Source organism: Triturus cristatus, chromosome 4_2 (genome assembly GCF_964204655.1).
Source record: "Triturus cristatus chromosome 4_2, aTriCri1.1, whole genome shotgun sequence".
Taxonomy (NCBI): Eukaryota; Metazoa; Chordata; class Amphibia; order Caudata; family Salamandridae; genus Triturus; species Triturus cristatus.
Window position 1 is genome coordinate 368,611,865 of NC_140586.1, and position 24,229 is coordinate 368,636,093.

The 24,229-nt window shown below is 46.3% G+C and overlaps 1 protein-coding gene across 1 annotated transcript in view; it reads right to left on the bottom strand.

The window, feature by feature from the left end:
* Positions 1–5,143: 5,143 nt before the first annotated feature.
* Positions 5,144–24,229, bottom strand: part of LOC146833907 (coagulation factor XIII B chain-like) — a 1,069,530-nt gene continuing 1,050,444 nt past the window's right edge. The window contains exon 18 of the mRNA XM_085601818.1: positions 5,144–5,402. Coding sequence (XP_085457944.1) covers positions 5,391–5,402 — 12 coding nt within the window. The 3' untranslated portion in view covers positions 5,144–5,390. The remainder of the gene's footprint in view (positions 5,403–24,229) is intronic.

The window sequence follows — 24,229 nt, forward strand, 5'->3', positions numbered from 1 at the left end:
AGACATGGCCATATGCAAATCAGTCTGACCCTGTGCCTCATGGGAACAGTCCAGCCCGAACTGCCAAGCCATGCCTTCCCTGGACCGGAAACAAGCTTCCTAGGACCGGTTTCTGGCATTTCAGCCGTCTTCAGCCAGGCTTGCTTGAATCCAGTGGCAAAGTGAGCAAGGGACTCACGTCTGAGCATACCCTGCCAACTTATGGCGAACAAAGCCTCCCGGACATCCAGTCTTGTGTTTGTGGTTGTTGTAGCCTTGGACATGGCCTTGCCTTGATTTGTGAAGGGTGCATGGAGACGTTAGTGGCATGGCCGTGGTTTTTGAGTGTGGTTGTGTGTGGTGAGTGCTTGGGTGTAGGTGCGTGCATTTGTTGTAGTTGGGGTGTGGATGCCATTCCCCCCATGTTACGTGAGTTGTTTGTGTACTCACCAGGATCTGCGACTCCTTCGACTCCGTGTACTCCCACCGGCGGTAGCAGGGCCATCACCTTCTCCTCCCAGGGATGGTAGTGTACTGGTCTGCGGGGCGGCCCACCTCCAGTGATGTTAGTCTGGGCATATTCTTCATTCATTTTCCTCTTGACCGCCCTGCGCAGATCGTACCACCTGGCTTGGCATTCATGCCTGGTCCTTCGGATGGGCGCAACAGCATTCACCTTATCGACAATCCTCTGCCACATGGCAGATTTTTGAGCTATGCTGGTCTGTCTGACCAATGTTCCAAACAGCTGTGGCTCGACTCTGATGACTTCATTGACAAGGAGGTCCAGCTCCGCCGTACTGAACTTTGGATTCTTGTCTGCGGGCATGGTGTGGGGTGTGGGTGTGGATGGTTGTGGGTGTGTGGGTGTGAATGTGAGTGTGTGTGTGTGAATGTGAAGAGGGGGATGTTTGTGGAGGAGGTTGTGTGAAGGTGTGTGAGTGAAGGTGTAGCGAAGGTATGAGTAATGTGGGGTTGTTTGTGTGTGGGCTCTGTCAGCAGTGGGTCTGTTGCAAAGGCTCATGGTTTGTGTGTGTGGGCCCTTTTTATTGGTCAATTTTTGGGTGTGGCTGTGTTTGAATTTTGGTGGGTGTGTTATAAGAGGTGGTTGTGTTTGGGGCCTCTGTTGGCCTGTTTGGATGTGGCAGGTGAGTCATTGAGATGTATTTTGTCGTGTAGACGTGTTTTGTGTTGTTGTGCGAGTCGATTTGACCCTCCTTGTGCTGTTTTACAGTGTCCTGGTTCTGTATGAGTCTTTTTCGCATAGGTACGATCCGTACATACGCGATGCTGGGTGAGGGTGCTGGGTAACGGTGTTGGTGTGCGGCGCGTACATGCGGTGGGGGTATGGTGCGTACATGGGGGGTGCGGTGCGTACATGCGGTGCTGGGGTACGGTGCGTACATGCGGTGGGGGGGCTGGGGGTACAGTGCGGACATGTGGTAGGGGTACGGTGCGTACATGCGGTGGGGGTACGGTGTGTACATGCGGTGGGGGGACTGGGGGTACAGTGTGTACATGCGGTGGGGGTACGGTGCGTACACGTGCGGGCCTGGGGAACGGCGCGTACATGCGGAGGTACAGCGCGTACATGAGGGGGTGCTGTGCGTATTGGGGGGGTGCGGCGCGTACAGTTGCGGGGCTGGGGTGCAGTGCGGACAGGGTGGTGTACGGTGCTGACATATTTGGGGGTGGGGGCCTGTACGGCTCGTACACGGGCATTAGTTTACCAGTGTACATGTGTGCTACTGCGTTGGCTCCGTACGGGCCATTTTACGTGCGATTGTGTATTCGGACGGACGGTCGGGATCGTACTTGCGCGCTCGGACTTGTGTTTTACGATTTGCACGTAAAAATGTCCGGCTCACTCTCGTACAATTTTCCTGACGATATTCGGACTTAAAAACTTTCCGACGCACTCTCGTAGACTTTTCCCGACGCTATTCGTAGATATTTTTCACGTATGAATCGTACTTGGCCGTTTGTACGGTACTTCTACAACTCGTACGTAAAACAATACGGATACGGGTCGTAGCAAATTCTTTTTAACGGATCGGAATCGGCACCTTAGTATTGTTTGCACATAACGAATAATATGTGCTTTATTTTAGTTCGAAGTGCATCTATTATTCATTTATGTATTCACATAATTTATAATGCCTTGTTGAATTACCTGGTGGTGCACCAAGCTTAATTCTTTAATTTGACAGCAATCATTGTGAAGCTTGCCCGTTTCTAAATAATAAGAAAAGATTATTAAAGCTTGGTACAGCGAACTATAAAGAACATATACACAAGACTGGGTCTAAGAAGGTATGTACACCATCAACTGCGGTACAAATCCCTATATCTTTGAGTATTTTATACTCCCCTCTTTTCTTAGGTTGGGGTAGTCACCGACAGCCATTCACCTTCCATTTTTAATTTTTTTTTAAAATGTAATAGAGAGTTGTTACTTATGGCAATCCCCACTAATGATCCTCTCAGTGTAAGAACTCGCACGTCACATACACAGGGTGTTTTTAACAATCCTTTGAAAAAAAGCTTTTGAAAAAAATGTGAAGGGACAAGATGACACCTCACGTGCGCAATACCAATTGAGCTTGCTGATTGGTACTCACCAGCTCTGCCCACTTTTATCATCATCGGTTGACATCTTGCCCAAAAAATAAATAAAGTGTCCACGCAATTAAACCCAAAATGTGAAGGTAAGTGGTCAAATAATCACATACCAAAGTGCGACTGAAGTGTGAGAATAAAAAATGAACGGAATGCACTCTCAATAGGACCAACTTTATTCCTCCTTATCTGTGCACCCAATTCAAAACTTAAAAAGGTTGCATAATATGCATAGCATTGTATTTATGCCAACATGTTTCATCGCCGAATTATTTATAGCGATTTCTTCAGGGCAAATACAGTCGCTTGGCACCAGCCGGGGACACCTCTTAGACTTTCATTCGGGGACTGCCAAAAGTAAAAACACAAACACACATAATTCTCACTTAATAACCAATTCTGCGTCAATGAATAACTTTATATCTCGTGCTTAAATTTATTCATTACCCTTATTGAGCCATTGGTCTGCGTACCAGCTCCTTTTTATTTTTATTTTTATAGGTCACAGCACGAGCTCCATATGTGAGTCCTCGTAGTGGATCGGCATTCAGCTGTAATACAAATCTGGGCATAGGGAGATTTCTCATTAGTCCCTGTAGCTTTCATTCAATTCTCTGTACAACACCCCGAGTTCTACCTAAGTTACATCGGGGCTCGCCACTCGAGCTATAAAAATAAAAATAAAAACAATAATATGGAAACCAGAAATGAAAACTTTCTATCATTTATACTCAGGCTGTCACCTGTTTTCTGACACTTCCACAGAAGTACAAGGACAACTTGATGTATCATTTTTGTAATTTTTTACATGTTACATTATCTTTGGTCCTTTTTGGATATGCTAAAATCACAAAGGCCAATATAATTGAGTGGCAGTTGATGTAATATGGGGCAGGTTGCTTGTCAGATCAGGCTCGTGGGTGGAGGTGTATGGACCCAAATAACTATCCTAATAAGTGGAAGTTCTGGTGTATTGACAAGTGAATGAATGTAAATAGTTCATGAGTTAGAAAAGTTAGGTGATTGTATAGCAGGGTGTACCACACTTGTTAGCATCTCTCAAATTGACCATAGTGATATTGCAAACTCGTACGTTTTTCCTGTCCCTGAAGAAAGAATTGTAATGGGTGCAACATGTGTGTAAACAGGAAAGGCTCACAAGCGCCTCTGATGTGTACATTAGCACTGTGCTGTGTTTATTCAGTCTGCTAATATCTCACTTAAATCGTCTCACTTACATATTGTGCTATGTCTCAGTTGCCAGGAGGAAACATAGAGAATATACAATGCTTCCATTTTTTAATTAAGAACAAAGAATCTTCAATTCTCACAGAAAGTAGAGAATGACACTCTAAGAGTACCACCTCTCCATATCACACAGCTTTTTATATAATGTATAGGATTGGCAATCATACTAAGGGAAGCCCTTTCACAAAGATACCATGCCACTAATCTTGAATCGTACCACAGAGACATTCACACAGAGGCTCACTCTTGCCTCTCATTCACCTTTGACGTTTGTGACCTCATCAGGGGAATTAAGAAAAATCAGATGCCAGGGGAGGCTCGCATATAAAATGTCCCTGTTCATTAGTGAGCCACACCACGGCCCCCTACACTCTAGATGCAAAAGCTTGTGAATGATCGAAGTGTTACCCAACTGGATCAGCAGTAATATGGGAGCAATACATTACCAAAATAGTGCATGGCCCTGTGGAGTAACGTGGGAGGCTTGAACCTAGATAACATTGGTAATGACGAACCCGACCCTATGGGTTCCCACAAGGCTTGTGCTCCATTAAAGCACTGGAGGAAGTTCAGTTACTGCGACACGAAAAGGCGCGGCACGAGGGACTAGACTTCTACTAATGGGCATGAAGCTAGGCGAGAAGGAACATCCAAATGGCAAACTTTCATTTTGGCGAAGTCTCTGAATGTCCTCCAAAGGAACTTTACTGGCAGCAGACCTAGTACGTGGCCGAACATGTTGGCAACTTCATGATCCTGGTCCCAGGTCTGTTGTTCTGTGCCACTCTCCACAAAATGCACTCCTCGGTGCTTCTGGAGTGGTGGGAAGCACTGGCTCAAATAAACTAGTACTCGTATTACTACCGGAAGTCATTGAACCTCTGCAATCCGCTTGACTTGACTCTGTCCTGGGATATTTTATTGAGAGACAACACCATAGCATTAGATTCCCTCAACTGGAACCATCTCCAAAGGATTGCCTCACACATTAAGAAACGCTGTCTCTCAGACACACCTCAGCATTCCCTCTCAGTTTCCTAGACATTCCAACTCACGTAGTGCACGTTAACTGTAATCCCTTCCCAGTCTTCCCTGCATCCTCCTGCTACTCTTAGAAGCCTACAGCTAGCTCACACCCTCCAGGCTCTGCACAGAGCACTCTCACCCTCCTAATACAGACTCTCACCTTTGACCTGACACAGTATGCTCTCTTTCACTCACCAGGGAGAGGGACCCTAACAGGTACATTTAGTATATTTCAGTGCGCACCTAATTTCAGAAAAATAATCACTACTTAAGTGATTTATGTTTATTTGGTGACAAAGAGAAATGAAACGTACGACTGAAAGTTTAACATAATTCAAGAGAACATGCCCGATTGTAACTATCAACTCCTTTACAGGTCTATATACATTAGACTGTTGAACTTGGCTGTAGGTCACAGGATGTGGGCATATGAAGGTGGTGTGATGAAAGATTACTTTTTTCTTCAGAATCCGTCAGGTCGATAAATCAGGATTCTCATTTTCTTCATTAGGCTATTTTTAAGTTCTGGCCTGAAACACAAAAAAGGATTAATGAGTAGTTTGCTTTAATCTGACGAACGAATAGTATCACAGATTTATTGTAACATATTTTTCGAAAAAGAACATGTGGCACGTTAGCATGGGCAATAGAGTCACTTACAAATGGAGCCATTTAAAAGCGCGGGAAGGGAGAATGCCTTAGAGTCAAAGATGGCAGATTCGTAAATGCGCTTCTCCCCACTCAAGTCCTGAATCCCCACTCGAGTCCTGAATCCTCCACTAATAGGCACCAGGAAGGACCCATCTGACTGGGGTCTGTGATGCATTCATAAAACCCTATCTGCAGCCTGAAGGTGGAGCCACTGGAGGAGGCTGGGTTGTTCCCTTGGAGTATCCTCGGGGTAGACTGCGAGGCACTGACAAGATGGAAGCCACCGGCATGCAGGGCTAGAACTGATGGGTTCTAGCTTAGGCAGAGTGATCGAGACTGTCCTAAGATGGCTCCTGATGGGTGCCTGCAGAGACAGAGGTGACTCTACTGTCCAGGGGCGGGTCACTCAATGGAAGCCATGCCAGAAAGACATGGTTGAGCCTGAAAACCGGCGCACCCTGTGACACACTGATCTGAACTTAAGGTTTCCCCCATAGGCGGGCACGCAACCGGGACTTGGGTGGCCCACCTGATCAAGGAAGACACTTGTACGAGCTGGTTGGCTTACCCAAGAAGACATCAGGGGAAAGCCAGCGCAGGGTGGCTAATGGGACTCCATGTACCCCAGAGTCCTTTCCTTGATCACCTTTCTATCATCTGGCAGATATATACTGCAGTCTAGGTTTGTCCTCAAAGAATGAAGGGTTACTGAAGGAATACCACTGAGTCCTGCATCCTTTCTTTTGCCATTGATCCACAAGATCTGCAGCTAGTAGTCTTTGGAGGAAGTATGTCTTGCAGTGTCATCTGACCCAACCTTCTTTCAGACAACACGTTACAGGCATTTGCAGCATGACAACTTCTTTCTGGATAATTGGGATGCCACATAAAACTGCTAACATGAGGAAGAACTAACCTGTACCTCACCAATTCAAACAACCTCTCTGCATGATTCGTTCCTGCCAAGTTTACCTACCAGTTTGGGAACACTGGCTCCGAGAAAGCAATTAAATGGAGACCAAGAGAGCCAGGCAAAACTCTCTCGGCTTGGCAACCAAAAGGAGCGGAGACCTGCACTCTGGAAACCATGTGACAAAACCCTAGATTCACCCAAGTCATTGTGTCGAATCTAAACAACAGATCTTATCAGAAAAATTAAGATTTACTCAAAGGCAGATAAAGGTCCAATAGAGAACTTGCGAGAGGACCCATATCAAAATGACATGAGCAAGTGGCGTTTGGTCAAGGTATACAAAAAAGGGTGGTCCCAAACAGGTTTTGACACAACTGCATTTTACATAGACTTTTTTTTATTTGATGTAGCAGCAAAACGGCCAAATGGATTGTAATGAAGTTTCACAGCAATGTAGATTTAACTATGTAGATGATCCTGGTGAAAGATGTGTAGCACAATACTACTAAAAGTAGCAAGGAAGCCCAAGAAATAAAATACACTGCATATGTTTAATACATGAACAACTATAAGACACATTTATAGTCACATGATTATGCAAACCAATAAACGAATACACAACAAATACAATAGAAGAAAATTAAGAAATCACATTAAGGACTTTAATACCATTTTGGGGGATTGGATACCCAATCACAAATGTGACGGATATCCCGTCTGACATATTACAATTTCCATAGGAAATAATGGAATTGTAATTTAGAGGACAGGATATCCGTCAAGTTTGTGAAGGAGTAACCTTGTCCTCCAAGATCGTAATGAGGCCCTAAATCTCATTGCCACTCTCTTGTTTAGTTAGGAATCCCAGAGATAGGAATTCCTCAGATTTTTACTACCTAATAACTTTTTACTCATTTGTCGAATTGAATATCTTTGTGGTGAATCGTTAAAGGGTTTCAAAGATAAAACGGGGCCCCAAAACAACATTTTCCACCAATGCTTTTTCCATAGACTATGGCATTTGATGTAGCGCAGAAACAGCTGAACGGATTTACATTAACTTTTGCAGAATTGGGCCGTGGGTTTGTGGCAAAGCGTGATGGCCGCGAGATAGAGTAGCTCCTCAAATACCATCTCCCTTCCGTCACTCTGATTTGACCCCCGAGTGGTGGAAGTGCCGTCAGAAATTACGAGGGTGCTGTCAAACCAAAAATCAACATCGTAGGACGCGGATTGGGGGAGATATGGTCATCGCTACTTGCAGCCTTCTCCAGGCCTGAAGCTGGGACCTGCAGTAAACACTCGGGCCAGAGGTGCTGCGGCGAAGAATGGCCTGCACCCAAAGCGAGACCGTGGTCTGGGCCCACAGCCCAAAAAGGAGAGAACATAGCGGGGCGGAGGCTCCTGGCGAAGATTGGACTGCATAGGCACAGCTGCCCTGGAAAATTGTGAGGTGAGCCGGGCCCTTGCCGGAGGCGAAATCCTGGTCATGTCCCTGCAGGCTGAGCAGGGTGCGCCTGCAGCTCAACGAAAGCGGTCTCTGCCCCGGGGTGGTCGTGGCCGCAGCTGAGTATTGTGGCCACGGGGAGGGCCATCCTAACAAAACAGAGATATTGAGCAGGCACGCACGGGACCCCTGGAGGGCCGTTTCTTCCCTGGCAGCCAAGCACGGCAGCTGGAGCAACTTCTGAAGGCAGCAGTGCTGCAACATATACTGGAGAGGACACAAGGCGAGAGAGGTGGTTGTGCACTGAGAGGCCCTGAAGGTGTGTGAGAGCCCCAGGTCTGGTTAGCCCCAATAGTCTGCGCAAAGCACATGGCGAACACGCTGCCCCACAGAGAGTGACCATCCTGCCCTCCTAAGCAAAGGTGAAGAGACCGCTCAGTGCACCGACGAAGGAGGGCCGCTTGTCAGAGCGGGGTGGTGGTGAAAAGCTTCCCTACCAAGCAACCCACATTCAACCTCCACACAACACCATGGGGCGCACCAGGGGTGGGCCTCCTCCCGCCCCGATAAAGCTTGGGCGTCTTGAGCCCCGTGTGGACGGATTCCCTGCCAGAACCGGTGTAACAAGCTACTCCTACCACAAGAACATACCGCCTTGCAAGGTAGAGTGAGGCGGGCAGGACAGCGCTGAAAGAAGATGTTGGGTTCGAGGGGCCCCAAAGTGACCCAACAGAACAAGTTGGACAGGTACCGAAGGCGGCAATCCCCGAGCATCATACCAGGGACAAGACAGCGGTGGGACCAGAGGGAGATCTCCCTGACCTCACGCTAAAAGACGTCAAAGAGGCAATCGCGGGGGTCAGATCGTCTCTGGAGCAGAGAATGGATGCAATTACATCGGAGGTGACGCTCATCAGGGCAGACCTCACCAAAATTGGTGAGAAAGTAACGCAAATGGAGATCACCACCTCCAGCCTAGTCGACGATACCTCGCAACTCCAGCACAAAATCCAAGAACTACAGGCCTTCACAAAATTAGCAGAGGACAAGCTAGACGAATATGAGTGGTGCACCAGACTCAACAACATGTGAATTATTGGGGTGCTGGATAAGGCGGAGGGGCAAGCAACCAACCTATTTGTGGAGGACCTTATACTTACTCACCTTCAACCTAAGAGCCTGTCAAACTTCTTCATGGTCGAAAGGGCCCATAGAGTCCCTGGGGGATGACCGAAGCTCGGAGCACCTCCTTGCCCTATACTGGCTAGTTTGCTGAATTTTCGAGACCGAGACACCATACTAGAAAATGCCAGGGTGGCCCCACCTCTTCGCTACGAGAACACAGAGATCTCTTTCTACCCGGACTTCACCCTGGATGTGCAGAAACAGCAATGAACGTTTCTTGCTGTGAAGAAAAAACTTAGAGACAAAAGAGTAAAGTACGCAATGCTGTTTCCGGCCCGACTTCGGGTGGAGGCAGATGGAAAAGTCTGGTTTTTCGTAAATCCTGAAGCAGCTACTGACTGGCTGGAGGGCTGGCGAGGGGCTAAAGAACACAATGCTCATTGAATGTCTTACCTGTCCGGGTCCACGGCTAAGACTCTGTTCCGATCAAGAGGTGCCCTAGACATATTCTAACCTTCTAAGTATGCAAAATCCCTGTGCGTAGTAGAGGTATGCAGAACTCACTCGAGGAAAGTAGCTTGGTCAGATGTATTATTTTCCCTACGATGTTCTGTTATTGTTGACAAGCCCCACACGGGGAGCCACATTAGAGCATCATACAAGGGAGGGGGCGGAGTGGTGGAGCTTCTCACCCCCGCATTAGACTACCTTTAGTTTAAGTTTGGGCGACAGGCACTCTGCATATTTGGTTTGATGGGCAGTTTAAAGCCCAGAGTGCAGGGGAGCAGGGAGGGGGGTAGTTGGGATGGGAATGTTTTTTTTTACATGTACAAGTTAAGTCGACATGGATTATCCGCTTACTGGAAGAGGAATGCACAAATCATACATGCTTTAATTAGCGCACACTGGGACAAAAGCTTTAGACTCCTGAGTTGGAACGGCAGCAGGCTTGGGGACAAATTAAAATGTTGCATAGTTTAACAATACATCAAACGACACTCCCCAGACATTGTACTACTTCAAGAATCCCACCTGGCATGGAACTCCTCTAAAGCACTGACTAGATGGGGTTATTGGCTCGTGACACACACTGGCTCCAGAGAAGTCGCCATCATGTTCAAAAACTCCTCCCCCCTTTCCATGCAGCACACCTGGATGGACGAATTGGGCAGATACACTGCGGTCTCGGGACAGTGGGAGGAGAAAACACTTACATTAATGGCAGTCAATGTCCACCCCGGTCTTCTGGGCTGCACCTTCAAAGACTTAGGTACAATCCTACTTTTGCTCCCCGAGGGTCATCTAATCGTGGGAGGAGACTTTAATTCGGTGGTATCGGGATCTCTCGATCGAAAATGGCTCCTCGTATCGATGGCTACCGGATTTTCTGGACACCGTAGGCGAAGTGGATGCGTGGAGGGTGTACCACCCGGATAGTATCCAGCACAACCTTCATTCAGGGGCACACAATAGACTATCTCGGATAGATTATCTCCTTGTACCAGCATCTCGTATAGCAAACATCCAGGAAATCAGACACATGGCACGAGGCATATCCGACCACTCTCTGGTGTGGGCTCAACTAGTCCTGGGTGAGAAAAGGGTGGCAAAGATTGCACCTATCAACCAATGGTATCTTTGTAACCCTGTGGTTAAAAAAGCCCTCATACAAGCATTGGATAATAACTTCCTGGAAAACGAGGGGTCAGTAGGGTCTTCCCAAACCCTATGGGAAGCATTTAAAACAGTAATAAGGGGACAGGTACTCTCACTGATAGCTGGAGTGCGTAGAGAGAAACTGAAGGATCTAGGTCACGCGGAGAACCAAGGCCTCCGGCTGGAGGAGGATCTTGGGGAGGAGGTCTCGCAGGAGAAACTACATGCCCTGAAACTTAAAAAGGACGAATATAAATCCATAGCTACTGACATGGCCAAAAGACAGCAGAGTGTATGATTTGGGAGACAAGGCTGAGAAGTTGATTGCCTGGCTGGACAGGAAAGAAATGGCGAGCAGACTAGTGCCAGAGTTGACAGATGAATCGGGTGGGAAAATTACTGATCACCAAGCAATTGCTAATGAATTTGCTACTCACTATAGCACTGTTTACGGAGCAAGTACTGCCTTATCAGAAGATGATTCTCGGGCTCTGCTTCTAGATATACAGCTGCCCAGCCTGTCAGCAGAAGAAAAGAGCAAGTTAGATAGTGATTTCACCAATGATGAAATAGCACAGGCGATTAGGAGTTTGTAATCCGGTAAGGCCTTGGGCCCCATCGGTCTACCCATCGAGCTATACAAGCTAAAACCAGATAAGATAGCCCCACACATGTGGGCCATGTTTGAGGAGAGCCAGAAGTTGAGTACGCTCCCGCTAGACCAGAGGGTCGCAACGCTGGTTACCATATACAAAGAGGGTAAGCCAAAGGGTAAATGCTCATCCTATAGGCCCATCTCCTTGCTCAATGTGGAACCCAAAGTACTAGGCAAATTGATGGTGAGTCGCCTCGTCCAAGTAATAAGTAAGTTGGTGCACCCTGACCAATCGGACTTCATGCCCAATCGTAATACTGCACTAAACCTACGCAGAGTGCATGGTGTGCTGGGAAGAGTGGCCACGATTCAGGAGGCAGTGGTCGTGGTTTTCTTAGACGCCACCATGGCGTTTGACACTATCAAATGGGCGTATCTCTTCGCAGTCCTAGCGAAAATGGGCTTTGGGCCTGGCTTTGTCAAGTGGTTTCGGCTCCTTTACTCGGAACCCCTGTCTCATGTCGTGGTTAACAACAAGAAATCGGAGATATTTCCACTGGGTCGTGGGACCCGCCAGGGCTGTCCAATGTCACCCCTGCTCTTTGCCCTCTCACTGGAGCCATTGGCAGCATGGATTCGCAGAGATCCAGTAATACGAGGGCTGAGATGGTCGGCAGAATGGGAGGACCGCATTTTTCTGTATGCGGACGACATCCTCCTGTATCTTGCCTCCCCGAAAGCATAGCTCCATAGAGTGCTCCAAATCTTCACAACCTTTGGTATACACGATCAATTGGAGTAATTCCCTCATGTATGTCCTTAGAGGAGATCCTCCACCCCCGCCCAGGGGATGTCCTATACAGATTTCTAAAATGGGCTTCCAATGTCTGGGCTTCTTTATCACCACAGACCCCAAAATCTAATACGAGCGCAACCTGCTCCCCCATGCAGAGACTGAGGCAAGACGTCTCGATTTGGAGGGTGCTCCCACTTTCGCTGTTGGGCAGGGCAGCGATTTTCAAAATGATGTAATTACTGTGCTTCCTCTACGTTTTGCAGAACTTCCCAGATTTGGTCCCTGCCAGATACTTCAAGGAGATAGAGGGCCTGCAGAGGGAATTGCTGTGGGATGGCAGGCCCCGTATAGCTTTGAATAAACTTGCTCTAAATTGGTATGATGGGGGATCGGTCTTCCAGACCTCAAAAAATATTATTTTGCTGCCCACCTAGCCGCGATCAACCACTGTATTTATCGCCACGGGATGTCCAAGGGTATGCAATGGATAAATTGCTACTGCCAGGTGGAAGCTACAACAGGGCTCTTTACTCTAGACCCCGACGATTCCCTTTAACAGGGCCGACTTAACATTCAGTCCAGATTTGGCATTCAGCGAACAGAAGCCTGGGTTGGGACCAGAAACTTACGTTGGCGAATTCCTTGTAGGATGCGGAACAGTTGGGCACGCTGAGGACCTCCAAAGGGTTTGAAAAATGGAATTTAATTGCGATTTCAAAGATTGGAGACCTCTGTGTGGAGGACGAGATGATACCATTCGCATTGCTGCAGCAGAAATACGAGCCAACAGACACAGAGTATTTTAGATATTTGTAAGTCCGGCACGCGCTTGAGTCACGGCTACCGAAAGGCTCCTCTCCCCCTGAATCCTCGCCATTAGAAGATAGGCTGCTTGACGGATACTTGCCAAAGAAAGCAATATCCCTGACCTATAAAAAGCTGATTAATAATACCTCAGACCCCCTCAGGCAGACAAGGGAGCGCTGGGAGAGAGATGGGCTGGATCTCGATGACGAGGAGTGCCAGGAGGTTGTGGCCTCCCCACGAGAGGTGACAATCTCTGCTAGACTGCGACTCGTTCAACTTAAAATATTGCATAGAGTGTACATCTCGGGCCCAGTCTGGTTCAAATGGGAAGAGTTGATGGAGGAGAGTGCAGAAGACAATGTGGTCATGTAAGCACATTTATGCATATGATATGGGAATGTGGGTGCATTTAGCGATACTGGAAAAAGATACATGACACTATGAGTGAGGTACTGGCAGTTGCTATTCACCCTGAAGCTAAAAGATGCCTTCTGAATGTATGGGAGCCAACTGATCTAAATAGCAAAGAAAATATGGGTCACTCTGGGCCTAATGGTGGCAAAATAAAACATTGCACAATTGTGGGGAGCAGTGGTATCGCCCAAAATCGAGGCTTGGAAGGCAGACATGGACTGGTGTACGTTCAGGGAAAAAACAGTGTACGTAGCACGGGGATGCCCCAAATTATGGTCCTCTGTATGGAGCAAATGGAATGCCTACCGTGAAAATATATGTATCTCTCCCACTGTCCCCTTAATTGATGATCCATCCACACTGTGAAAGTTGTACCCCTCAATGCATTATCTGTATGACAATTGTAAAACTGTGACTATGAATGTATCTTTACACAAATTCCTCCTAATGTAATCTGAAATGTCAAATTCCTTATGTTTAATAAAAATAAATATTTTTTTTAAAAACTACAGAATTATATATTATGGTGTGGAGAAGATCATTTTTGGGTACTGCTTGTAATTAGGGTAAGTGTTTTATAAGCTATAAGGCATTGAAAACTTAGGTACGTCTGTGACTGTGGAACTATTGTGGAATTTCGCAATATATTGTGTAACTACTGCATTACATGGTGATGGCAGGTTATTATCTAATTGGCTAAAGACTGCCTTTACAAATGGTTAATGCAAAAAGAACATTTGATGGACAGAATGTTGAACAACGTCAAACATTCACCCCAGTACAGAGATCTGGGCCTAAATACAATGGGGCAGATTTATGAGGTTTTGCCGTAGGGAAGCGCAGCAGGCCTTCCTGCTGCGCTTCCCTACGGCAAAAGAAAAGGGCAGGGATGCGCCGTATCTATAAAATGCGGCGCATTCCTGTCCTTTTCGCCTGCGCCAACGCAGGCACCTCTGCACCATGGTGCAAGGGTGCCTCCGTTGCGGAGATGAATATTTTTGTACAGGAAGGGAAACCTTTCTGTACAAAAATAATCACAAGAGGTTTTTCCTCTTTGTATGGGTGCTACAGAATGCAGCACACATAGAAAAAGGAAAAACGAGGAGAAATAAAGATATTTCTCCCCGTTGCGCCTCCCTTACGCCTCCCCTGGGAGGCGTAAGCTTTTGGCGCTGCCTCAGATTTACGATTTCTCGTAAATCTGGGGCAGTGCCAAAAGGCCATGGATGTTGCTGGGAACGCCCCCAGCAACACCCATTGCACGGCCCTTTAACGCAGAACACTGCGTTAAAGGGACTGATATTTATGAGGCAGCATTAAGCCAAAAAAAGTGGCTCAGTGCTGCCTGATAAATATCACGCAGGCTTCTGCGCCACGGAACGTCACAAAAAGTGACGTACCGATGGCGCAACGGGCCTCATAAATCTGCCCCAAAGTTTTTTGCTCCCCATGGTATTCTAGTTTAAACCCAGCCATCTTGAACCTGCTCCCCATGGGAACAGTCCAGCCCAAATTGCCAGGTAAGGTCTTCCCTGGACTGCAAACAAGCATCCTGGGACCGGTTTGGGGCTTCACCCCTCATCAGCCAGGCTAGCGTGACTCCAGTGGCATGGAGAGCATGTGACCCATGCCTGGGCATACCTGGCCGACTAGGGATGACAAATGCAAAAAGAAAAATTGTTGGACAGAATGGTGAACAATGTCAAACATTCATCCCAGTACAGAGACCTGGGCCTAAATTCATTGTTTGTTTGCTCCCCATGCCATTACAGTTTAAACCCAGCCATATGCAAATCAGTCCTGACCCTGCTCCCCTTGGGAACAGTCCAGCTGGAACTGCTGGCGGATTTTGATATGGCTGGTCCAAACTGGGGTGGCGTAGTGAGAAAAAGAACAATGGATTTAACCCAAATCTCTTGCCTGGGGGTGCATGTTTGACTTACTCAGCATTCCGTCCATCATTTTTTGCTGTAGTACTTTTCACCCTATGCCAGATATAGGTTCCTTACTCGTTGTGCCACTGGATTCAAACTAGCCTGGCTGATGAGGGGTGAAACCCTGAAAACGGTTCTAGGATGCTTTTTTCCGGTCCAGTGAGGACCCGGCTTGGCAGTTTGGGCTGGACGGTCTCCATGAGAAGCAGGGTCAAGACTGATTTGCATATGGATGGGTCCAAACTGGGGTAGCATAGTGAGCAAAAGAACAATGGATTTAAACCCAGCTCTCTTGAATAGGGGTGAATGTTTCATTTTCCTACCATTCCATCCATCATTTTTAGCTGTGGCACTTTTCAAAAGTTTAAGGCAGCCATGTTGTTTTGAGGCTGATTTGCCAGTATTATGACTAAGGACCTTCGATATAGGAAAGTATTAAGTTTTATATTTGTGCCCTACCTATTACCACTTTCTAAATATTTTACAAACATGTTATGGAGTACTGCGGTACTACCTAGAAATTACAGCAGTACCTACATTTTGTTTAAAGTAAATATCTTAAAAAGTTGTAAAAACCTTGTAATACTTTATAGTTCACGATTATAATGTAGTACAGTGTATTTACAATTTTTAACATATGTAATTCTGTAGAGTGCTATTCCATACTACCCCACTCAACTGTATGTCACTCCAGTCTATGCCACTCCACTGTATGCTATTCCACTGTACACTGTTCCACTTCCAATGTATGCTATTCTGCTCAACACCACTGCACTGTACTGTACTCTATGCTATTCTACTATCTGCCACTCCACTCTACGCTATTACACTGTATGCAACTTCAGTCTTCTCCACTCCACTGTATGGTATTCCACTCTACCCCACTCCACTATCTGCCACTCCATTCTAGACTGTTCCATTGGATGTCACTCCACTGTACACTAATATAATCTACCCCACTGCATTGTACAACACTCCACTCTATGCCACTCTATTGTATGCTGCTCCAGTCTACGCTACTCCACTGTACATCACTCCACTGTACACTACTCCGCTATATGCTATTCCACTTTATGCCACTTCAGTCTATGCTAATCCACTGTATGCCATTTCAGTGTACTCTCCTCCACTCTATATAACTCTACTCCACAAAACTCTATTACTCTCCATGTTATTTTGCTAGACTCTACTCCACTCTATCCCCGTTCACTCCACTGTCTGAATCTGTACTCTATTCCCATGCACTCTATTGTACAACACTCTGCAACAGTTTCTAACACTGTACAACTCAGCACTCCACTCTACTGTATGAGATATATAACAGTTTTCTCAAGTAACTATAACTCGTGCCCTAGGGTAACTAGAACTCGCGCCACCGCCATACAGTTTTCTCATTAATAATTTCACAGCAAATGTTTCAGTGATATTATCTATGATGTCATAGAAGATATCATAAGTGATGTAATATATATATTTTTTTGCGGTTTTATATAGGACGAACTTGACCCAAAGGTATTGGAGTGCTTCACATGAGAACCTGTCACGTTACACAAGGGCACATTAATTTTTGGTAGGCACGGAGAGATTAAGTAATTTTCCCAGAATCACAGGATGTTGAGCCGGCGAAGAGGCTCAACTATGTGGGGTAATTAGCAGTTCATGGTGAGGACGCAGCGGGAGGGTTGGCCAGAAGGCCTGGCCTGTTGTCAGGTCCTGTGGCCAACCCCTCAAAGGCACCCAACTTGGGAGGGGGGCATGCAGCTGCACTCCCTGGACCAATTTTAGCCCGGGGGACCCCAACCCCTGGTGCCTGGCACATTTTGTGGGGAGGGTGTACCTGGCCCCTTCCACAGGCCATTTTGGACCACGGGGACCCCCATGCCCCAGGGCCCACCAATGTAATTATGGACGGTACATGGCCCCCTCAATGGACTGCTTTTGGCTTCATGGACCCCATCTGCCTGGACCAGGCCCAATTCTAAATGGGGAGGGGGCAAGCACCCCCCCCTTTCTGGGCTGATTTCAGCTGTGGGGACCCCATCCCTGGGGCCCAGCACTTTTTGGAAATGGGAAGGGGGCGTGCGGCTGCCCCCCCAGGCCAATATTGGCCCAGGGGACCCCATCCCCTGGGGCACAGCCAATTACTAAAGGGGGGATGTGGGGCCCCCTCCCTGGACCAGTTTCAAGCCCAGGGACCCCAACCCCGAGGCATGGGCAATGATTGAAGGGAGCATCCCCCGGTGCTCTGCCAACTAAAGGTTGGTATCCTGGTGTTCACCCTGGGTGCCCAGCAAATCCTTGGTGGGGGCTGCGAGGGACCCCAAGGCCCCCGCTATGCCAGCCGGCTCCCTACATCCAATTACTTGAGATAACGCTAACTATAACTGCTGAATTTCAATGGGTTTGTATGAGTGAAATCTGAACGTAACTATAATGGCCGGTAACCTTTGTTTTTCTCAGTGAATTTCCAAGGTTGTTAGAAATTGTATTTCCAATCTATAACCTCTCTGTAACATTTGATTTTTTCAGTGATTTTCTTTATTTTTTAATGCTATTTCCTAACTATAACGTCCCTGCAACCTGGGTGTGTGAGGGGGTGTGTGAATGGATGTTTGAGTGTGTGGGTATGTGTGTGGTGGGTGTGTGAGTGCGTGTGTGACTGGCTGCATGGGACTATGAGTGGGACTGTGAGTGGGTGTGGGAGTGGCTGCATAGGTTTGTGAGTAGCTGTGTGAGTGAATGTCTGGGTTTGTGAGTGATTTTGTGTGTCTGTGAGTGGGTGTGTGAGTGGTTGTATGGGTGTGTGAGTGGCTGTGTGAGTGGGTGTGTGGGTGTGTAAGTGGGTGTGTGAAAGCTGTGCGAGTCTGTGAGTGTTTGTGTGAGTGGATTTGAGTGTCTGTGAGTGGGTGTGTGATTTGCTGAATGGTTGTGTGAGTAGGTGTGTGAGTGGTTCTGTAGGCATGTAAGTGAGTGTGTAGAAGCTGTATGGGTCTGTGAGTGGGTGTGTTAGTGGTTTTGAAGGTCTGTGGGCAGGTATGTGAGTTACTGTATGGGTGTGTGAGTGTGTAATTGGGTGTGTGAGTGGCTGTATGGGTATGTGAGTGGGTGTGAGGGTGGTTGTATAGGTGTGTGAGTGAGTGTGTGAGTAGGTGAGTGTATGTTTTTAAAGTTAGTGTCTGGATCCATTGATCCACCCAGAATCAACCTGAATCAGTAAGGATCTGGGGAGGATCCAGGAAGGATCCAGGGAGGATCGGTGATGCCTGGCGTGGTAAAAAAAAGGTTTTGTATCAGTTTCTTACCCATGACGGGCCCCTCGAAGACCCCTCCATTAGTCCTAGGGGGTCAGAGTACCGCTACCCTGACCCCTTCCATCACTTTTTAACTTTCTTTTCCCCGCAGGGAAACGTCTCCTGATAAACAAAAGGGTGACTGCAACTTTACTCTCAGGCTGTGGCCAGCCCATCACGGCATTGTTGCTGGAGCATGGATTTCTGAATCCGAGGAGGGTCAGCATCCCTATATATACAAATTTGGATTTCCCTTGATATTTCCAAAACTATATAATGGATTTACACAAAATCAGAAAAAACCGTTCTCTGGACTAATATCTACCTTTCTGCCAAATTTGGTGTAATTCCGCTCAGCAGTTCGGGTTGTAGTCATGTCTAAAACTCCTATAGGAATTAACATGGGAAGCGCACGGCCCCTGCTTGACGGCTCGCCCCGAAACTTTCCATGCACAGCAAGAATCACTGGGGCACTTCCTCATGAATTGTTCCCAAAAAATATCATCAAGATAGGTTCAGATTGTCATGGAAAGTTTGGGGGTGATCCGTACAGTGGGGACTGAGAATTTGGGGTGCGCAATCAGGGTGTGTTTGTCATGTTAACGACCATAGGAACCTTTAGCCACACCTACAGCCCAAACCGCTGAACGGACTTACACAACCTTTGGCAGGGCGGGATTAGTTAAAGGTGGGACCCCTGCACCGGAGACCACCACCTCACCGGAGCAAACATACACTAATGAAGGGGGTCCGTTGCGGACTCCCTGCCTTAGGGGACCACCACCACCTCCACAGGGCTATATGCAAGATGAGAGGGGGCCACATGGCCCCCTTCTGGAGCCCTGTATGACCCTCAGGACCGCCATCCCCCTGGGCCGGCTCCAGCAATGTCCCAGGGTGCCCACCCCCGAGACATTGCAGTTTGCTATGGCTTGGAGGGAGCACTGCTCCCACCAAACCATAGCAAACTCTGGTCCGCTTCATGGAAGCAAGAGCATTAAAAATGATCTCACTTCCACAAAGTGGAGCAGAATTGCTTTTGGACAGAGGGAGCTGCATGTTAGCAGCTCCCCCTGTCCAAAAGCAATGCCGGCTACTCCCCCCGTGGTCCCCAACAAAGTGACCATGCCCTGGGGGGGTGGGGTCCCCGGAGCAATATCAGCCCCCCTCCCCATTACAAAACAAAATGTTGAAGGCCTGCCCCGGAGGATGGGGTCCCTTGGGTCCAAAATTGGCCCGGAAGGGGGGCCCCCTCCCGTTTTTTAAATTAGAAATTAAAAAAGGTTCAGGCCCGGGGATGGGGTCCTCAGGGCCCAAAATAGGCCAGGGAAAGGGGCCACTCAGCCTCCCTTCCTAAAAAAATTAAAAAATAAAAAGCCACAGTTTGCGGGAGGCCCCTCCCTCTTTCTCCACTACCCTGCAAATGCGCCCACTGGCATGCTCCTTGTGAGACATTTCTAAGGATGTGATTAGGATGGCGGGCGGATGGCCACTGCCGGCCCGGCGGTGGTGATCTGCCCGCCATCCCAATCAGAATTACCCCCCGCCATATTATAACGGCGGGGGTACCGTGGCAGACGCAGTGAGTCTGCTGCTTTTCCGCCAGTAGGCAATCGTTCCGATTGCTGGCTGGGCGGAGCTGGGGCACAATATGGTGGCGGTGCCTAGAAGGCACCGCCATCCATATTATGATGCATGGTCTTGGAGGCGTTTCCATGGCGCCGTTGCCGCCATGGCAAGGCTGGCGGGGATGTGCTTTGGGGGCCCGTTGCGGGCCCCCGGGGAGGTGGGGGGTGCACTTGGTTCCCATGTGCAAGGTGGCAGGTCCAGGAGGATGAGGGCCGCGGTTTCCCTGTTGTCTAGCAGGGCCCTGATGTCGTCGGTGGTGGCAATGAGGGCAGTCTTGTGCTGTGGTTGCTGCGGAACCCGGACTGGAATGGTCCAGGATGCTGTTCTCCTCGAGGTAGCGGGTCAGTTGTTTGTTGACGGTCTTCTCGAATTATGGTAATTGTGTTATTCATTTATTTGTTTTTTATTTTAGGTGTGGGTTGTGGGGTTTATAGCGGTACAAGGTTGGAAGTAAATGAATAATAAGTAATTAATATTTAGTTGAAAATTCATATTAATTATTTAATTGATAAATAATGATGTTAATTGTGCAATTAATTTTATTTTATTTACATTTTCGGTGTGGATTGTGCATTTAGTAGAAGTATAGGGTAGGAATTAAATTCATTTTAATTAAGTAATAATTATGTTTTAATTGATATTAATTATTACATTGATAATTCATTATGTTAATTCAATTTTTGTTAAGTAAAATTTAAGGTGCATACTGTATGTTTTGTAGGGGTATATTGTGGTAAGTAAATGAATTATAATTAAGTAATAATGATAATTAATTAATTTATACATTTTTATGTTAATAGTGTCAATAATTTTTTTAAGTTAATTTTAAGTGCAGGTTGTGAGTTTTGTATGAGTATAGGGTGGTAAGTACCTTTTTTTTTTTTTCAAAACTTTTTATTGATTTTCGAGATTTCACGGTACAAAGACATTATAGTATACATTTGTAGCAGCCTTATTCTGTACATATCACACCCTACTTCGTGTGTGGTAGAATTCCATCGCTGTATAGTTACTGTCTTCAGTATCCTAGGATAAGTGTTACAAGGCCTGCCGGGGTATCCGCCCCCGCTATAAATAATGTCTATGCAGTATTTAGTACTTGAAACTTTCCCCAACTCCCCCCCTCCCGTTCCACCCCCCCTCACTTGTGTACGTCTGTGCCATGTGCTTTTTACCTTTCAATGGTGTACTCAGCCCAATTTACGTGTCTAGTTTATACAACACATTTACTCCTGTGCTAACAATGCAAGACCCTCGTCGTCCTTCTCTGTGGGCCTTGATGCATTCTATGTTCTATGTAGGGTCTCAGGCTTCGCCTACAGATTTTATCGCTTCCAACATTATATCCCATTCCATTGCTATTGGTATTTTCCGCAGCCCCCTGAGTTCCTCTGTGTGCAATGCCGCGCTCTCTGCAGCACCCCATTTCGCCAGTTCCGAATGCCATGTGAGCGTATCTGGGGGCCTCCGCGATTTCCAACGTATAGTTATATTACGCTTAGCGAGAATGAGCGCTAAATCTATAAAACGGTATTGCACTTTATACTTTGAGGCCTGTTTGTGAAGCCCCAGAATTTGTATTTAAATGAAAAATAATATTGTAACAGATATTTAAAAATAAATTGTGTGTGTTGAAGTGTTTTTGTATGCTTAAAGGGTGTATGTGACTAAATATTAAATAAACTTAATTTAAAATAATTATAGAATCAAAAAATAAGTATGTTAAATATGTACATAAAACATATTTTACATTAAATATTAGGTGTGAGTTGTTGAGTTGTAAGAGTATATGGTGGGAAGTTAATTACATATTACCAGTTTATTATTATGTAATCGTTAATAATAAATGTTTAATTAAGATTTTGATATGAAAATGTTAAAAATAATAATTTTTAAATGTATATGTTTGTTGTGCGTTGTTTTACTTGTAAGTATAAATGGTAGTGTGGTAATTAACTATAATTATTTTCCGAATAGATTTTTATTATTAATATTTTAGGTAATAATAAAATATGTAACATGTTTATATAACATTATTTTAAATAACATTTTAGATGTATTGTTTGTTGGAGTAAAGGGTAGAATGTAACTTAAGTAATAACAAATTTAAATATAGGTAATTATTTTATAAACACTATGGGGCCGATTACGATGGCCGTCGGAAAAGCACTCCGACCGCCGTAGGTTGCGTAACAAAAAAACACCCCAATGACACATCCTCATGGCAAAAAAAAAAAAAAAAATCACAGGTCAACCCAGATAACACACCTGACATGAATACTCAATTTGGACACACCCACATAGCTGAGTATAAAACCAAAACCTTCCCTGCCCAGCATCCTTTGCACAACTCCAGAAGTGAAGGACCAAACACCACAGTACAAAGGAGAGACAAATCATCACACATCACACCATCACAACCACCCACACCAACACACACCTCACATGTCTCCACCACCACCTTCCCACCTGCACATCACACACCATGGCACAGAAAAAAAAGCCAAACTTCACAGACAATGAGTTATCAGTCATAGTAGATGAGATAATCAGAGTAGAACCACATTTGTTTGGAAGCAGGGTCCAACAGACACCAGTAGCCAGAAAAAATCAAATGTGGGAAAGGATAGTCAACAAAGTCAATGCAGTAGGGACCACCCTGCGCACCCTGTGTGACTGTTGGCGTCAAAGCTGTCAGATAGGTTCTGTGAGGCCTAAGATGGGGCTCCAACTGAGCACATAGGTCTTGAAGGGTAAGGCGATTCAGACGGAATTTCCTTATGATGTCCTCATCCTCCATGTTCGCCAGCACTGTGAAAGGCCGATGCACATTTGGTTGTCTCTTACATAATATGAAAGAGGACACATGTCAATTAAATTCACTGACGAGATACGGCAAACATCTTACATATTGACTAACACAGTGACAATATTGACAAGACTATAACAACAGCTTAATGCACAAGTCACATGCAAAGACCCCTTGATCTCATGTAGTCGTACAAGTGGTCAGTATGTGCATACTAACTATAGAGAACATCAGGGCCCGTCCCTTCACCACAGAGGAGCTGGAGGTCCTGGTGGATGAGGTCCTTGCACAGTATGGGAGGCTATATGGTGCTCCAGATGTACTGGTAATTGTCTGAGAAAAAGTTTGAGAGTGCTCAGAATGCTCACATGATGTTAACGTACAGTAATGTGTGCCTGTGAGTGCAAGCCAATCTGCATGCATCAATATTTTGCCAACAGCATGCTCCATACATTACCTAGTACTAATTGCACTTGAGTATGTGGGGAGGATGGCAACATGGACTCTTGTACAGCTCTTCTTAAGCCAAAATAAACGCATTTGTGGTTCTGAGACTGGGTAATGTAAATGTGTGAGTCACTGCCTAGCATGCTGACTTCATGTCAATGGGGTGTGTAGCCTTATTTCCACAGATGCCTGACGGCATTCAAGGATGGGAATGATGACATATTGTGGTTTGGCAGTTACACAGTTACACTACTGGTTTGAGAGACTTGAAGTCTGAACACACATTCCCTGTGCTTTGTGATGCCCTAGTCCATTAAGTGTTCATATGCTCATTTGTGACATTACAAATGGAGCTTGGTCAGAGGGTAATGAATAATGTGTGTACAGTTTTCAAATTGACCCTATGGAGATGTTTCCATTCTGCACAGGAGTACAAGGCCTGAGTCTATCACACTTGAGGCTAATTCACCTATGACACTTCAGCTAAATGTGAGGTGGACAGGTCATCCTACTATTGATTCCATGATGTTTTGAGTCTCGCATGTGTATGCACTGTTTCTCCATTCATATTATACATGTATTTGATTTCTGTGATGGCCCACGTTTATCCTCAGTGTGAGGCCCTCTAGCCTGCACATGAATTGCCCAATGTTACAAGGACCCATCATCAAAAGGACTGAGTGAAACATATGTTTGGTCCACAACGCTATTTCTCAATGAGCCATCATAGGCCTGAGGATTGCACAAGACAGGACTCCACCTTGTGAGAAGAGTGTGAGATTGTAAGATCAGAGCCCTAAATGTAACCACCATGACACATGTAGCTAGGCAATGGTGAAGGACA